General features: G+C 47.5%; 1 protein-coding gene across 1 annotated transcript; it reads right to left on the reverse strand.

Moving 5' to 3' along the window:
* Positions 1-356: 356 nt before the first annotated feature.
* LOC119169353 (iripin-3) lies at positions 357-11264 on the reverse strand. Its single transcript, XM_037420456.2, has 3 exons — positions 11186-11264; positions 9369-10244; positions 357-878 (listed from the first exon to the last, which is right to left on the reverse strand). Exons 2-3 carry the CDS (start codon positions 10229-10231, stop codon positions 560-562), a joined length of 1182 nt encoding a protein of 393 aa, XP_037276353.2. The 5' UTR covers positions 10232-10244; positions 11186-11264; the 3' UTR covers positions 357-559.
* Between the last annotated feature and the right edge of the window lie 2404 nt (positions 11265-13668).

Here is a 13668-nt window from a genome sequence, read left to right on the forward strand (position 1 = left end):
TATCACATACGTAAAGTGGGTGGCGCAGATTTCACGAAGCGGCCTGTTGTTTTAAACCGCTACACGAGTTGAGTACCTCGTTGCGCATTCACAGACCTGTGGCGTAATCGTTTCTTTTCACCCTTTGTTGTGGCTTGTTTTTCCACTACGTGCAGTGGTCTCTTTATGCTTGTTCGTTCAATAAGAAATGTCGGTTGTTTGTCAGCGCCGCATTCATGCATCGTTCTCTCTTCGTTCTTTTCCACATCGGTGTTGCAAACAGTTTTATTACTCACTGCCGTCAAAGCGCCGTTAACCGTGACGCATTTGTTTTCAGCGATGCACCTGCGTCGGCAGCAAGCATGATACCACAAATGTTTACAAAGTCTGTCAAAGACAAAACTGTATTCAAACGAAACACTCGATGGTTGATATAGATGGAGTGTAGCGAACTTTCTTCGAATCGTTTATGTTGTTTTTATCTGAATCCGAGTAGTAAGATTTATGGCTGCAATCTTTTCATTTCGAAATTTCGATTCTGCAGGCTGTTGAGGTAGACGGTATATTATCACACAGTGGCTCACAACCTGTTGACTTCTCCGACAAAGAGGATGCCGTTGTTGTCGCTCTTTCGAATGAGAAACAGGAACGGGTGATCAGCGCGGAACTCGGGAAGAACGAAGCTTGACTTGCGCACGCCCGTTAAGGTGACTGCAGCTGCCGTGGCCCCGCTCTCGTCCACGTGGATGACCGCCTTGTGCACCACTTCGTCCACGTGTAGGTGGTTGCACCCGTGGCCCGTCATGCCCGACAGATCGGCTTTTTGGACGTCGAAGACTCTCGACAAGCCCAGTTTCGTGAACGGCTCTCTCATGAAGTACATGGTCGTGAAGTTGAACCTGAGTATAGCACGAAAAATAGAAAGAGGAGCACTATTAGGAAACAACTTGGGGGAAAGTTATAGCAGACAAGCACATTGACACTATAGCAAGCGCTGATCCGAACTTGTCTTAGTATTGTAACAATAGTCGATAAGTAGTGCAGAAGTTCAGGCGAAATGAAAGGTTGAATAAAGGAAAAAAAATCTTGAACACAGGCTATCTCCGGAACCGACTTCCCGCAAGTGGTCTTGTCTTCTTCAAGGCTGTAGCTGTTCCAATACTGAAACAACGCGAAGGACGAAGTCCACATAAAGACTAGGCGCGTGCTTCGTATTTTGCGCTGTTTCAATATGAATGCAAACCAACTAACACAGCTATCCCCTTTTACTGTTGCGACTGTCTTGCTTCGAATGCTGGCCCGGAGGTCGCGGGTTAGGCTCGCCTACTGGGCGATGTCGCTGCACGTGAAAGAACATCAGATACTCGAAATTTCTGAAGCCCTCCACTAGAACATTCCTTGTGGTTTTGGGAAGTAAAACCCCGTGTGTTATTGTATTAACGCGATAGTGGTCAAGAGCTCGTTTCAGCGAAATTCCGGCGTCGGCGTTGGCGTCGGTGTCATTGCTTTTGAGCGAAAAATTTTGATCATATGCGTGACCGAAATATCGAGGACGATACAAATAAAATTATTGATAAAAACATTCTGCGTCACAGTGGCGATCCAACCTGGGTAAGTTGCGCGGCAAGCGAATGTTCAATCACACGGCCTAGCATTTGCTGATGAAACAGTGAAAAGAACTAGCTCTGCTTGGTAATGCAGTGGAATGCAGTAATAATGCGTGGTACAAGCGCCCGTGTACTGCCAGTGGGCGTCGGAACATGTGATTATTATAATGGCTCCGTAGCTTAAAGCCAGCAGCCACCCACTACAAAAGGCGCACGCGCTACTGCGCCTATATCCTTAAGGGTGCATAGTGGATGCGTAGCCAGCTCGGAAAAGTTCCATGCACCAAGTCTTTGAGGTACGCCCTATATAGGAACATAATGTCACTATCGCGTTCACCTCCTAAAGACGAAGCTTTAGGGTCTCTATTTTTTATCATTACAAGTATTTTGCTGCTGCAAAACGACAGGACAACTTGTCAAAACGTTGAACTCAGCTATCTCCCGCGTGCAAGAATTATTAGTTTCATTTAAAAACCTAACTTATGGTTTAGTGTAGCTATTACGAACCACAAAGATAGTGGCGTCTTGAAAGCTATGTGCGTATATTTTCAATATCCAGGTTTACAAATAACATATAAAACCAAGCACGTGCAGTATTCTTGTCCAACCTTTTGTCATACCTCGATGAAAGCACATGATGATGATAATTTGTGGCTTTGCCCTTTATAATGGGGGAACACATATGTTATGTTCCAGCCTGTATATAAAAAGAAAAGAACAGATAAAAAAGGGAAGGAAAAGATAGAAAACACAAAGGAGAATTCAATTTCGGCACCACTTTCACCATTGCTAGAGCCTTGTCTTTGTGGTGGAAACTGCGTATGATGAAGATTTGCATGTTTACAAGATTTGCATGGTCTGCTCGACCTCGTGTGCATATGTGTCGTGCTGCTTAAAAGCATCGAAGTTTGGTACTTGTGGCCCAAAAGTAAAATCAGTTTGTTGAAACATTTTTATTTGTGTTTATCCGGTGTAAACTTGTGGTTCGCAGACATCACTGGTCGGGTGCAGCATGCGTGCATCATGTACCCGGTCAATTCTCTGATCAGTGGGTTTGTACCACGGTGTAAGAATATTGCACCGTGATTTTTACTAATGATTGATTGATTCATATGTGGGGTTTACCGTCCCAAAACCACCATATGATTATGAGAGACGCCGTAGTGGAGGGCTCCGGAAATTTCGTCCACTTGGACTTCTTTAACATGCACCCAAATCTGAGAACACAGGCATACAGCATTTTTGCTTCCATCGAAAATGCAGCCGCCACAGCCGGGCCGTATTGGTAAAAGAAAGCGACACAACTTAGCCAACCAAAACGGGCTCGTCTTCAAAAATACTTCATGATTGAACGTGATGGTCATGAACGGCTTGCGCTAAGAGCACACAAAAAATCCAGATGCAAATCTACGAAGAAAAATACAGAGTGCCGTTGTTATCGTATCTACTTTGTGATTTAAACAAACTCCCAGTTCAAAACCTCGAGTGCATTCTGGGACCACTTTGCGGGGGTTTTAATATCATTTCACATGCCTAATGGAAACTTGTGCGGCTGTTGGTAGCACTGTCTAATTATTTATTTTGCCGATTTATTTTGCACGAAACACCGCAAGTGCGTCAAGTGAGAGAAAAACGTATAATAGTATTTCTTAATGTCACTATAAAATGTCCTTACGAATATACAAGTCGCATACTTGGTGAGATTTGCAGTACGATTTGGGCGTGTTGGTTCATAGTGATGGGAAGTTACAGCGCGACTGAGACAAGGGCTCGTGTGTGACGTGTGTTCTTCGTCCCTTGTCTCAATCGTGCTGTGCCTTCCTTTTGTGAAGAAGTTTGTCACGAACTTCTACCAGTGACTCCACTTCCCGCTATTTATTTTGACATCTGACAAACACAAACTTAGCCTCCAAGGTGCCGTGGTTAAGGTGCTCGGCTGCTCACCTGAAGGTCACGGGTTCGATCCCACAGGCAGTGGTCGCATTTTGAAGAAGGCTACACGTTATAGACCCATGTACAGTGTGACGTTAATTACACATTAGGGAACACTAGATGATAGAAACTTTTGAACCCTTCCACTACGGCATGTCTCATCATAATCTTGGCACGTAAAACTATAGGCATTATTATTATTATTATTATTATTATTATTATTATTATTATTATTATTATTATTATTATTATTATTATTATTATTATTATTATTATTATTATTATTATTATTATTATTATTATTATTATTATTATTATTATTATTATGTAACGGTAAAGGCAACCTTTATTAGGCCCAGAAGACACAATGAAGCGACCACGCCCAAGGCACAGAACTCAGACAAGCCAAGTCCCCACAGCAGATGAAGATGATGACCACTCATGACGATGAACATGTGTAAAGATAATAGATGTGCTTAATGAATGCCTACAATAATAAATGAACCACCCCCCACCCCCCACGTGAAAGCGGTCATCCTGACCGCAGTTCTTGGCCGCAGTTTAAAGCGAAGAGGAACGCCGTATGAAAGGCTTCATGCGGAATACGCGGGCTATTTCTGCTGCCCAACAGCGGCGGTCCGTTGGAAGAAGAACGGGTGCCACGCGATAATTGACAGGGGACGTTTCGTCCAAGACAGTGTAGGGGCCAATGAAACGTAATTGAAACTTCTCACACAGTCTGGGAGTGCGAAATGGGGTAAGAAGGAGGACTTCGTCGCCAGGGCTGAAAGACACGGCACAACGAGAGGCATCATATTCAAGCTTGCGATCCTGTTGCTTGGCTTCAGTGTTGACGCGAGCCAGCTGGCGTCAGTGAAGTAGACGAGAGACATATTCTTCACTTGAGGATGAACATGCTTTGACAGGCGCAGAGAAGAACGAAACATTGAGGAAAAAAGAGGGGAAGCGACCGTGGACGAAGTAGAACGGCGAATAACCGGTGGTGCACTGTACAGAGGTATTATACGCAAAAGTGACAAATGGAAAAATGGTGTCTCAGTTTCTGTGGTCGGGTTCGATATACATCGCTATCATATCTAACAGTGTACGATGAAAGCGCTCAGTCAGGCCGTTCGTCTGAGGATAGTAACTGGAGCTTGTTTTGTGTGTAGTGCCGGATGCCTTGAGCACTTCTTCGACGAGTTCTTAAAAAAATACTCTTCCACGGTCGCTCAGGATTACACGAGGAGCTCCGTGTCGAAGGATTATTGCTCGAAGGATGAAGTCGGCCACTTCCGAAGCTGATGCAGAAGGCACGGGAGCTATTTCGGCGTAGCGGGTCAGGTGGTCGACAGCTGTAACTATCCATCGATTGCCCGTGACAGTCATAGGAAGCGGACCATACAGGTCAATGCCAACTACCTCGAATGGTTGCAGGGGACACGGGAGCGGTTGTAATTGTCGACTTCGAGTTGATGTAGGTAGCTTGCGACGCTGACAAAGGGCGCATGAGGCAACGTACTTCGCCACACAGGTGAACAAGCCCGGCCAGTAGTAGTGACATCTTATGCGGTCATACGTTTTCTGGAAGCCCATGTGTACAGCAGACATGTCGTCGTGATATTTCTTGAGGACTTGAGCCCGAAGAGAGCGAGGTAGAACGGGCACCCAGCGTTGACCATCAGGGTGCTAGATATGACGGTACAGGACGTGGTTGTTGAGCTTGAATTTCGTCAGGTGTCGGCGAAGACAGGCGTTATGGGGCCAGCAAGTCCCGTCAAGACGGTCCATATGCGGCGACAGTAAGGGTCAGCACGTTGGTGAGATAAGAACAAACCACACTTGCTTGGAGAAGTTGGCTCCACAGCAGTTAATGACGAAACATGTAGGAAAGAGACGGCCGAAAGCTTCTCGAGTGCGGCAGTGGCGGGTTTGTTTAGCGGCTCCGAAGAGAGCGGGCAACGCGAAAGTGCGTCGGCGCCTTGATATTTGTTTCCCGACTTGTATGTGATCAATCGTGAAGTCGTATTCTTGTAAGCGAAGAATCCAGTGACCAAGGTGGCCGGACAAGTTCTTGATTGTCGAGAGCCAGCACAAGGCGTGATGGTCCGTAACCACAGTAAAGTGGCGGCCGTGGAGATAAGGTCGAAACTTTTGTATCGATCATACGACCGCTAGGCACTCCTGTTCGGTGATGGTATAATTCTTTTCGGCAGGGGTCAGGCACGGCTCGCGTATGCGACGACTTTCTCGCGTGAAGATTTGTCTCGCTGTAGGAGAATTCCACCAATGCCTCGACCACTAGCGTCTGTATGCAGTAACGTAGGCGCGGTTTCGTCGAAATGGCAGAGGACTGGTTCGGATGTGAGTGCACACTTCAGTTGGGCAAACGCCGCTTCACATTCAGGAGAACACACAAAGGCGACGACTGATCCGAGCAACTTGTGTAATGGTGAAGCTATTGAGGCGAAGTCTCGAATGAATCAGCGAAAATAAGAAGCGAGGCCGAGAAAACTGCGCTAATCTTTGGCTCTTTCAGGACGCGGGAAGTATTGGACAGCGGAAATCTTGTCAGGATCGGGACGAATACCGTCCTTGCTTACGATGTGGCCTAACACTTTAATCGTCTTGCTCGCAAAACGGCACTTCTTGGTGTTCAGCTGAAGGCCTGCGTTTGCAAGGCATGTAAGAACTTCGTCCAGTCGTTGCAAGTGCTGAGGGAAGGTTGACGAGAAAATAACGATATCGTCTAAATAGCACAAGCAAGTCTTCCACTTCAAGCCGCGTAAAACTGTGTCGATCATCCGCTCGAATGTTGCTGAAGCATTGCAAAGGCCGAATGGCATGACGTTTAATTCGTACAGTTCATCTGGTGTTGAAAACGCTGTCTTTTCTTTGTCATCCTCGTGCATGGGTATTCGCCAGTAACCTGAACGCAGGTCTAGGCTTGAGAAGTACTCAGCACCTTGCAGTGAATCCAAAGCATCGTCTATGCGCGGCATGGGGTAAACATCCTTGTGGGTAATCTTATTAAGTGCTCTGTAGTCAACGTAAAATCGCATGGAGCCATCTTTTTTCCTTACTAAAACAACAGGGGATGATCAAGAACTCGCGGAGGGACGTATGATGTTCCGTTGCAGCATATCGGCTACATTTTGTTCAATGATCTCACGCTCGGACGAAGAGACGCGATATGGTCGACGGCGTACGATGGAAGTGCCATCGGTTGGGATACGATGCCTAATAATGGACGTCTGTCCCAGAGATGAGGAATGGGCATCAAACAATCTCCTATGGTTTTGTAGCAAGGCAAGCAACTCATCTGTCTGTGAAGAGGTCAGTTCTGGACTAATAGTCGCAGCAAGATCAGAAACGCTTGATGAACGTCCAATAGAAGGAAGGTCAGAACACGCTGGCATAAGCGGGACAACAGAGACAGGTTGAGATTCAGAAACGCAAGCCATTGTGGTGCCTTCAGGAATGAGAATTTTCTCAGAAGTCTGGTTTGTAGCGTAGAGAAGTCCGGAGCCATTGTGGAACCGCGCTAGACCTAAAGCAAGGGCTATACCTCTTGCGAGACAGCGTGCAGATGGTTGGACAAACACGTCACTAGAGTCGATCACATTAGAAGTGATGGCAACTCTCCGCTGATGACCAGATGGTAGCTCGGTCTCTTCAGCAGCGAGCAAGCGAACGGGCTTGTCATCCGCATACAGGGCATAGTCAGTTTCCATCATATGAACAACATTTTCTCGACAGCAGATGGAAGCATTCGCCGTAGACAGAAAATTCCAGCCTAATATAATCTGGTGGGCACACGAACTCAGCACAGCAAATTGTACAAAATGAAGAAGACCAGCTATGAAAACACGAGCGGTGCACATAGTGGCAGGTCTAATGGCGTCCCCTTGAGCAGCGTGCAGTGTAGGTGCATCATAGGGGGTGGTGACTTTTCGCAGACGTGAGCACAAAGAACGATCAATCACAGACAAACAAGCACCAGTGTCTATTAAAGCGTCCACGTACACACCTCCTATTAAAACAGATATCGTATTATATGGACGCACTGGAGTAATTTCTGTCTTTTCGTTCGATGCAGCTTTTCCTCCAGTTTTTAAGAGGTTAGTTTTGCGGGCGTTGGTTGGTGAATTGCGAGACAGGTCGCAATAGAGACGTGGAACGGTGGAGGGGTGAGGTTGAGCGGCGTCTAGTAGAGCGGTAAGAACTGGTTGGCTCAGATGTCGCAGTTGGAGACTATGAGCGACGTAGTGGCGGATCATAATGACGACGTTGGAAAGCGTACCAGATTGTCCCATCATCCCGTCCATAGGTGTCGAATCCACGACGCTCGTCCTGCTGACGCTTCCGACAGGCCCCGATAGCCGCATTAATAACAGATCAGACGATGCGGCCGCCACGGTGGGTGAAAGGGCTGGCTAGGCGCGCTCGGAGTCAACGAAGCCAGCGCGACAGGCGTCGAGTGTGCGGGCATCGGTTGTACGACGGGTGGTGAGCCAGCGAGCACTTTTGCGTACGTCGGCTGGAGTCGAAGTACTGGAGAGTCTACATACGCTGGCCCGGTCATGGACGCCAACTCCTCTTTGATAACGTCGCGCAAAACAGTGTTGGAGGGGGGAGGTGGACTCGGTGTCATTGAGAGGCCGAAAGATTGCAGCTCTTCCCGTATAATCGCCCGGATCATGGCACGCAATGAGGCATCAGTCGTGGTAGTGTTTTCAGCGCTGTCCGGCGGTAACCGTTGGGATTCAAGTTCCTATAGGCGTTGGCACGTGGCAACAACGTCAGCGACTGTAGTCGGGTTTTGAATGACCAAGGCATTGAACGTGACCGTGCCGATTCCTTTCAATAGATGACGAACTCTCTCTGATTCAGACATGGACGCGCTGAAACAATGACAGAGAGCAAGCACATCCTCTATGTACGATGTGTAGGACTCACCGTATTGTTGCTTGCGACAATCCAGTGTCTTTTTCGCGAGCGCTGAATGAACCACCGGGGTGCCGAAAATTTGGCGAAGCTGTTGCTTGAAACGTGTCCAGTCCGTAATGTCCGTTTCATGATTGAAAAACCATGTTTTCGCTACGCCTGTGAGATAGAAAGAAACACGGCGAAGCTTGGTAGGATCATCCCAGTTGTTAGTGGAACTCGCTCGATTGAACTGGTCCAACCAATCCTCCACATCTTCACCTCGAAGTCCGGCGAACGTGGGCGGCTCACGCTGGTGCGCGGTGATAATCCGCGATGGATAGGCCGTGGTAGCCGGGGCCGTGGAGGTAGACGCAGAAGCGCCAATTGGCTCGTCCTGAGGCATGTTACCGGACACCTGGCACAAACGACGACCTGAGCGGAGCTCCAGGAGACAGATCGGGCTGGGAGACGACGGAAGATCGTAGAGCACACTCCACCACTTGTGATGTAACGGTGAAAGCAACCTTTATTAGGCCCAGAAGACATGATGAAGCGACCACGCCCAAGGCACAGAACTCAGACAAGCCAAGTCCCCACAGCAGAAGAAGATGACGACCACTCATGATGATGAATATGTTTAAAGATAGTAGATGTGCTTAATGAATGCCTACATTATTATTATTATTATATTTCTGCAGACAAACGACACGGTCGTTCAACTATTGAATGGGGAAACTTAAGGTAACCTTTATAAGGCTACGGAACTCATCGAGCGTTCCTATAGATAGCTATCTGGTTCGTCGGAGGGTCGTGAGTGACGCCACTACTGAAGCCTTAGTACTTATTGATAACTAGGTACTCTCGCCTACTTCATAGCTGATGTACCACGCACTCGCATACGTAATATAAAAGTGCGTTTACCTCGGAAGATACACCTTGACAAGCCCCGTGGATAGATTATTCAGCGCAGCTTCGAAGGAACGCGGCGAAAGGTGCCTCAGGTTCCTGGCGCTCCTTCTGTTCACCGGCAGAAGTACTGTCATGCTGTAGTCTCCGCCTTCGAAAGGTAGATCCAGAATTGCGGATGACAGTTCGTCGGAATATCCGTGCGATGCATTCATGCGATTGCACATCATATCCACAAGCACCGGCGTCTTTCCATCGTTGAAGAATGGTCGCTTCTTTGTGTCTGACTTTTCAAATCTAGTCTGCCAAATTCCTTTGAAATAGATGATATTCAAGAGTACCAGCATGGTACTACGTGGGAAAGGCCTTGCCAACAAGTGTTTTATGTAACCTCGAGTTTCGCGAGCGATCCACTGGTTGATGCCATCGACGACTCTGCTGCCGTCCTTATGGAAGTCAACGTTCATGACGTGGGCGTCGAACGCATTCCTCAAGTCATCTAGGTAGTCGCCAAGAAATTCAAAGCTTTGACTGAGTACAGCCGCGTTTCTCTTGCTCACCATAGGGTGAAACGGTGGGAACAGACTTTGGGCGTAATTCCAGTGCTCTTCGAGCACTCTGTCCTTGGCAATGTGGGCCGACTTGTAGCCTAAGACAGAGTACAGCTCTCTTTCAGTCATGTCCCTCGATCCGGCGTAGATCATTCCCATGGCGGTGGACAAACTGTACGGAGAATAAAACACGTTTGGTGCCACCCGGGATCGAGGCAAGACTGGCAGGAGGCGAAGCCCGAAACAGTTGGAGGCACGTCGCAGTCCAGTAGACCTTGCTGTTGGGCAGGTGCTGGCAGCTGCCAGGATGAGCAACACCACTTTCATGGTGCTTTGCTTTCTGAAAGAAAAAGAAAAGATGAAAATTCGTCGAAATAAGTATGCTAAAAAAGTAGCCGGTGACTAAATGGGCACCTTATGCTTCTCTCTGTCCTTCATCTCCCCCATCGCCCTCTCATGCGCAGGGTAGCAAGCTGACTGCCTATAGGCTGGTTAACCTCCCTGCCATTCTTTTTCTCCTATTTTCCTTCCTTCCTTCCTTCCTTCCTTCCTTCCTTCCTTTCTTCCTTCCTTCCTTCCTTCCTTCCTTCCTTCCTTCCTCCCTTCCTTGCTTCCTTCCTTCCTTCCTTCCTTCCTACTGCATAGCCAAGAAGGAAAGAAGCAGGAAAAGAAGAGAAAGCGCGCTGACCTCCAACTATGCTCTTCGCTGTCTTTTCCAGCTTTATTCGTGCTAGCGCAGTACGCTATCTATTGATCACTATGAACAAACTAGCCGACAATAAGCTCTTACAACCAATGACATTTGACGTTGTTCTGCTGAATAATGCTGGTGTAGTACTCAGGGGTACGTCAATATTAATTGACAACTGCTACGCAAAACCGGCCTTTTGTGTTTGCCATGACGCGGGACACGAATTGTTCACTGAAGTTCCAAAAGGACTTCAGGGATTTCAGGGACTTCTGAGACTTCAGAATGGCGCTGTTCTGTCTTCGCTCCTGCTCTTCCTGCTTCACGATATGTTTTTTGCGCCTCAGTTTTCTGCTCCCTGAAGTTCCTCGCGTCGAGATTGTTGCCAAAACTGCAAACTCCTGTTTATAGTAAGAGTTATGGTAACAGAAAAGCATGAAGCTTAATTTTTATTTGGTTTTGCGAGCTTGTATAGTTTTCGTAATAGCTGGTGGAGTCTCTGTTATAATTGCCGTGGTCAATTCTATAGTGTTACACAGACGGTGTCCCGACCATTCACTGCACGAGGCCTTAAACACTAGGGATCGACTTACCGTCTTGCCTATACTCCACGCCGAAACACGAGGCACGTCTTGTCGAATGATTCGTCTCTCAGACTGCAAGACAGCATCGCCCACTCGTGATGCGGGCAAAGACTGAAAGGTGCTTTCTCCCTCCAGATAGAACACAGCACTTGGAGGGCGACCCTCGCAGGCTTGTGATGATGTTCGCATAATAGGCTTTACCCAAATAAACGCGTCAAAGGTAAAAAAAAAAGTTTTATACGACGCTTGCAAACTCTGAAAGACCCACCTGCGTCGCTTACCAGATGACAAGTTCATTGTCGCAGACGTCGAAGCTACTGAGTGAGAACTTGGTGTGTTGTAAAGTTTGTCATTGGCTGTAATAGAAGAGAAGGCTGAAACTGTTGACGAGTCATTCAACGCGTTATTCGTGCTGTTTGAGGGCGCACCGATTCAGCCATCAGTTGCGTGGTGTGATTTACAACCGGCTCACCGACAGATGCAGCGGCACCCGCTTCGAAAGCGGCGCACTTGGCGGGCTTCGGCCTCGGCTGCACTTTGCCGTGGTACGAGCAGTGAGTGTGGTTCCCGCACAATGTTTTACAAGTAATGAGACTTCCGTGAAAAACAGAGCTGAATGGGCACTTGTAAAAATTTATTAAATTTTCTTGCATTCATCAGCAGCATCGTCATAAAAGAAGGAAAGAAAGAAACAGAGAAGAAAGAAAGAAAGAAAGAAAGAAAGAAAGAAAGAAAGAAAGAAAGAAAGAAAGAAAGAAAGAAAGAAAGAAAGAAAGAAAGAAAGAAAGAAAGAAAGACCGATAGTTTTCATTGAGTAGGTGCCAGTGACGGCAACGATAACAAACGTATCATTAACAAAAGCAGCCTGATTTCAACAGAGTCGTTGTGTCGGCGGAGCCTTGCGAAGCATGAGGCACCATATTAGCGCGGACTGAAATGTGTAGAAAATCACCATCTACTGAAATGTTTCGACATGTTTTTAAATATTTTTCTTGTTTTTGCGTTACAGCAAAGTTGTGTACGGCTAAGACAAATCAAAGTTGGTTTCGTGCACTGTGCACAGAAACTCGTATAGTGAGTTGTGGGCCACATAATTTGGCGAGACACCCTTTTAGATGCGGAAGCATCATATACTCGTGCCTTGTAGTGCGCCGTCCGCGCCGTCCGCACCGCTTCTCGAACATTCGACAGCTGACGCGCGCGCATGCGCCGTCGCGCCGTCGCCCACTCTTCCACCATCTGTGCATCCCTTCCTCCTCTACACACCGCGCGCGCTTCACTCCTCCACCATCTGTGCACCCTTCCTCCTCTACACACCGCGTTCGACATCTACAATTCTCCTGATTCTCCAGTGGACGCGCATGTGGCGTCGCGCTTCGAGAACATTCAACAGCTGACAGTGCATGCGCCGTCGCGCTGTATATATACTCAAGGTCGGCGCTCGCTCGCTCAGTTGCCGCTCGTCGGTTGGTTTGTACGGCGCGTCGACGTCCAAGGTCGCGGTGAAATGAATTCCAACGAATCCACAAACACAATGATCGACGTCCCTTCGACCAGCGCCGCCCTTTCGCATACGTGTGTACGTGTTCACTCATTTAACACCCCCTCCTACAACCACGTTAACCAATTTAGCCATCGACCCAAGTAAGTCGCAATTTAACACCCCATTTCACAACCACGTTAACCAATTTAGCCATCGACCCAAGTAAGTCGCACTTTAACACCCCGTTAACCAATTATATGCTCCGCATCCTCCTCAGTGTTCCCCCAAGGGAAGCTGCGGGCAATTTTTTTTTCACTCTGGTCCACTAAAAATGAAGAAAGAAGCACACGGATGGTGAACACCGATGAAGAATTCTGGACCAATAATTAAGAGATACTTCAATTACCGTCGGGATGACCACACTGGTAAAGATCGACGCTGCACGTTACAACTTCGCTGGTTAACCATTCGAACGGAGCGCTATAAGAACACGATTATTTTCAATGGTACCACATCGCAGTGACTGGTGCGTTTGTTGCTGCAGCAAAGACTTCCGTCAACCCTGATAGTTCTTAGTCAAGCTGTTTGATACAACAGTAAAACCTTTGGAGTGCACAAGTGTATAAAAAAAATATCACCATGAATGAGTGACACAGAAATTGTACAAATCCCCACTACCCACTGCTGTCCACTAAATAGGTGTAACGCAAAAGGCGGATGGAAATTACCGATTAAGATTTCTATACAGACGTAACCAGTAAATTAATCAAGCAATAGTAAAGCGTCAAGACTAACCATAGGTAAACACCGTGGCTGCGCATTTCAGCTTCGCTGAAGCATACGGAGCACTTCAGGGGTAGGTACAGAGAGCGAATATTGAGGAACGGGAAAAGCAACGGTGGCTGCGAGAAAACTTCGATGCTATGGAAGCCCTACGTGACCGAAGATCTTCCCGTAGAGTTACAGGACGTGCGAACGCTTGGTCTCAGCGCTTTAGTTTCTCTCTCTC

The sequence above is a fragment of the Rhipicephalus microplus genome, chromosome 2, assembly GCF_043290135.1.
Source record: "Rhipicephalus microplus isolate Deutch F79 chromosome 2, USDA_Rmic, whole genome shotgun sequence".
NCBI lineage: Eukaryota > Metazoa > Arthropoda > Arachnida > Ixodida > Ixodidae > Rhipicephalus > Rhipicephalus microplus.